This window comes from Gavialis gangeticus, unplaced genomic scaffold (assembly GCF_001723915.1).
Source record: "Gavialis gangeticus isolate Ggan-Ray unplaced genomic scaffold, GavGan_comp1, whole genome shotgun sequence".
In the NCBI taxonomy this organism is placed as follows: domain Eukaryota; kingdom Metazoa; phylum Chordata; order Crocodylia; family Gavialidae; genus Gavialis; species Gavialis gangeticus.
In genome coordinates this window covers 19,788,807-19,793,013 of record NW_017729014.1, presented here as the reverse complement: position 1 = coordinate 19,793,013, position 4,207 = coordinate 19,788,807, and the positions used below count along the sequence as shown (strand labels likewise).

General features: G+C 50.5%; 1 protein-coding gene across 1 annotated transcript in view; it reads right to left on the bottom strand.

Moving 5' to 3' along the window:
- Window positions 1-4,207, bottom strand: part of ALDH4A1 (aldehyde dehydrogenase 4 family member A1) — a 23,771-nt gene continuing 19,564 nt past the window's right edge. Inside the window, exons 14-15 of the mRNA XM_019511922.1 lie at window positions 3,987-4,105; window positions 1-3,709 (exon numbers count right to left, since the gene is read on the bottom strand). Of these exons, the coding sequence (XP_019367467.1) occupies window positions 3,597-3,709; window positions 3,987-4,105 (232 nt within the window). The 3' untranslated portion in view covers window positions 1-3,596. The remainder of the gene's footprint in view (window positions 3,710-3,986; window positions 4,106-4,207) is intronic.

Genomic DNA, 4,207 nt, shown 5'->3' with positions numbered 1-4,207 from the left:
GCTTTTCTAAACCTTTATTAGCAGTAACTACAGCAACGTGAGCCTTATTCTCATCCAACAATAACTGGACTTTCTTCATCAGGTCGCACCGCAGCAGCTTTTCCCATTGGAAACCCCACACGTCATTCAAATTGGTGAGCTGACATGCCACAAATGTTGACCAACTCGACCCCTTTGGCATCCAGTGGATTGCAGCCGTTGACCCTTGAGGCCAGCTGAAGCAGCGACTCAGGACACGGATGTCCTTTCCCTATGGAAAACCTAGTCCCCTCTCAGCTCTCTGCCAGCTCAGAGCTACTCTGCACACACTGCGCTCCAGGTGAGCCCTACCGCAGGCGTGCACTACCATGAGCAACAGTGTGCTCGCGTGTAAACAGCGTTCAAATCTTCAGTAAAAGGAAAGCAGCCAACTCTTGAGCTCCATCTCCATTTAACAAGTGCATGAAAATGATGTTCTGTGCTCTGCTTTTTCCATCATAGAGCAGGCAAAACTGGCACTTGTCAAAGGCAGACAGTGCTACCAGGCTAACTGGAGCCATGCTTTTAACACAATATTAACTTTTACTATTGCACAGGAGAATGGGGACCAATTCTCACCAGCCGTGCTGTATTGGGAAAAGAAAGCTCATGGCTGAGCAAAACAAAAACCAATAGTTCCTTGTCTGTCTGGGACTTGGCTACCACAGCAATATACCTGGGCATATACAAGGTGTTGCTTGCTTATTCCAGCCATGAGCACCACCTCTTTATATTTGCAGAGCTTTTATGCCATCTCCTCCTTTGAGTTTATATCTATTTGGGTTTGGGGTTCAAAGGCAAGTGGGACTTAATGGTGACTCGTTCAGTGATAGGGCAGCTTCTAGTGACTGTCCTTGGTTTTCATCCTTTTAAGCAAGGAGCAATTGGTTTAGTTCAAGAAAGTTAAGCGCGTGAAAGCTTTCCAAAAGCAGTCTCTTGAAAAGAAAGGTGGCTGATCTTTGTTAGGAACTAAAAAGCCCAGATCACAGGCTTCTACTATATGCACCAAAGGGAAAGCCATAGACAGTGCCACAGGAAGATGCTGCCTCGGGACTGCAGAGCTACCTTGACAAAAGACAGCTCAAGTGGGTAAGGATAAGGCTGGGACTCACCATGGCAGGGAGCAGCAGGCACACTGTGGGGCTGCAGCATCATTCGGGGTTCAGGGTAGAGCAGTAGCCACCCATAGTCCCTGAGGGGTTAAAAAGATCTAGAGGAGGGGCTGGAGGGGCAGGTAACAGCTGGGAGGATTGAGCCACTTGGCTCTTGGCACAGGAGGAGAGAGCACTTACTCTCCCTGGCAGAGTTAAAACAAATTTACCCCAGGATTGTCTCAGACCCTGTGGACGGATATGCAGCACGAAGGTGCTGGCTGAATCTATCGCTACCTCTCCGCATTAACTATACAAAGACATTCTAGGTGGTGCCTGGCTGCAATATTGTGTTGCCACAGATCAGTGCTGGCAGGCTGACCTTGCGTAATGTCACAAACAGCTAGAAGGTGGACAGATAACCTGACTCTGTCTCTCTGATTTCTAGGCTTAACCTACAACAGTGGATTCCACAAGATTTGTACAGTTAGAGCCTAATACAGCAAGCCCCTTGACACAGTTAGAACCAGAAAGTGCTAGTGACCTCTTAAGGAAGCCTTTTTTGCTTTGGCAATAGTCTTTTAGAGAAGCGTGCTACTAAATTTTCACATCCCTCAGGTACTGAATTGTGCGAGACAGCAGACACTGACTTGACGGACTGACCTGAAAGCAAACCACGAGCAGAGGCACAGCAGAGGTCAACATTTAGCCCCAGTCATGATCAGTAGCAACAAGAATGGTCTGAGATGGGGAGGACTGTGACAGTCCACTACTTAAACAGCTCTGAGTTATGGACTAATGGAGGGTAAGGGCTGGCCACCGAAGTAATGCTCTCTGCTAGAAATGCAATCAGGGGGTCCACTCCTGGTGACTCACCGAGGGTGAGAAAATGTGGACACCCCTTCAGTTGGGTGTTGAGTTTGCAATGCTATATCTGTAGGTTACAGCAGTTGTGGGCCATGTAGGACTAGACGGATCAGAATAAGCAAGCTGATCTTTCACTAGTGATACACAGCCAGTAGTGCCCAGTGCACAAAGTTCACTGAACCGTGCAAAAGATCTGGGCTAAGGCACAATGAACTCAAGTATTTCAATTAAATTGCCAAGCTGCCAATTTTAAATAGATTCCTGCTGTTGCCCAGGTACCTGTTGCTAATGCAGGACCTGCTCCAAGGAAGAGGAGATGCCCTCTGCACCCATTTGGGAATAGCTTAGAGAGGAGCTCAACTAATTCCCTTAAAACTTCTGTCTTGCCTTCAAGCAGCTGCCAAAGTCCTGGTAGAAACCAAGCCTGGAGTGTACCTGTTGCTGAAGGAGCTGCAAGGAGGCATGTGTGGCTAATCCCTGCCCTTGGCGTCAGGGGAGGACAGCTAGTAACTCTGCTGAGGTGACACGTATGGCCAATAAGTTCTTTCAAAGTACACCGTTTAGCAGCAAAGCATTACAGAAGCCTGCACAAAAACAGCCTCTGCTCCATCTCAGTGTGCCCTATCCTTTTCCTGATATTACCCACCACTGTTTCTCAGATAACAGCAGTGAGAAATCGGGACTCTCTCACAGGAGGCTAAGGGAAGCCTGAGGCAGCCAGCTGCAACGGAGAGGGCCCCGAGAGGCAGACAAAATGTGAGAGGGGAGAGAAGAGACATGAGCTTTGCTTTCACTGCATTACCTCCCTAAATACATCTGCACTCTGAACTCTGCCAGGTGACCCCGCTGGGATTCATTCCTTGCTGCATGAGGAAGGTCAGCTGAAGAAATTCAAAGCAAGACCTTGCCGTTAAACCCTGAGAGCAGAGGGTTGATTACCTACAATGTTCACTCCCTCTCCCCTGGTAGCTCAGGCGATGGCTCCGCAGCTTCAGCAGCGGACACCGGCTCACTTAAAACTAGATGGGGGAAAAAAAAAAGATCAATAGAGGGACAGTCCCGAGTTGGCCAGAGGCAGGGGACAGAAATGGACAAAAGCACCTCAAAGGTGTCATCCTTCATGCTCCCTGGGGCTCAGAGGGGAAGGAGCAAGCTTGTGGATTTGTTTGGTGCAGGTAAGAGCTGGCCTCACTTACGATCTCGCTCTCTCAAGGGCATTTCTCCTCTTTTGCTGCCTTCTGCTCCCCTGTGCCCATGGGTCTGACTGCTGCATCCTCGTTCCAGCCTAGAGGTTTTGAGGTCGCAGCAGTGCTTCCCCTCTTCCTTGCTAAGAAGCCTCACCCCAAAGCAGCTGGAGGACCGTGAACAAACTGCAGCTCAAGGGAGCAGAGAACACAGGAAGCAAAAACCCTGTTCTTGGGTCTACATCAGGATCAGGAAATCACAAGGGCTTCTCTGGTTCCAGGGCAACAATCTGGAAAACCTCATCTAAGACAAATTAAAGACTTTTGTTAAAGAAATTAAATGCTTCAAATCTCATCAGAGCTGTCGCGTCTAAGTACTCTGCACGTCAGCGTCAGGAGGCGGACGGCTGCCAGCAGGGGCGGCGCCGTACAGGGATCACTGCATGTACGAGTATTTCCAGTCCTCCAGGGGCACGTGGGTCTCCTTGATGGCTTGAGGAGACGTCCAGCGCAGTATGTAGTGGCGACCACCGGGCTTATCGTTGGTGCCTGTTTGAAAAGGAGGGAAACTGTGTTTTACTGGAGACCTGCAGAACTGAGCGAGCACCCGAGTCTGCCCTGGGATAGGTTCAGTAGTGAGATCCCAATCTTTTGGGGGAAGAAATGGGAAGCAGATAGGGCATCACTTGTCCTGGCTTTGCTACACAGGGCAAGAGCTCAGCCTTGCTGACTCTCAACACCCGGCCAAGGGAGCGAGAGCTGCGTAGAGAGAAACATCCCGAACGGGGACCTGTTCCTGCTCCCAGGGGAGGTTCTGCCCACTCACCCGAGGCGCGGGCCCCTCCAAACGGCTGCTGGGCCACAACCGCGCCAGTCGACTTATCGTTGATGTAGAAGTTGCCTGCCGCGTTCCTCAGGAGCTTCCTCGCTTCCTGGATGACGTTCCTGGGAATGACGGGGAGGAACGGCTCTGGTCAAGCGGGACCACTGCAGTGAGACTTGAGATGAGAGGTGGTGCTCTCCCCTACCCTGGGGGTCTTCAAGAGG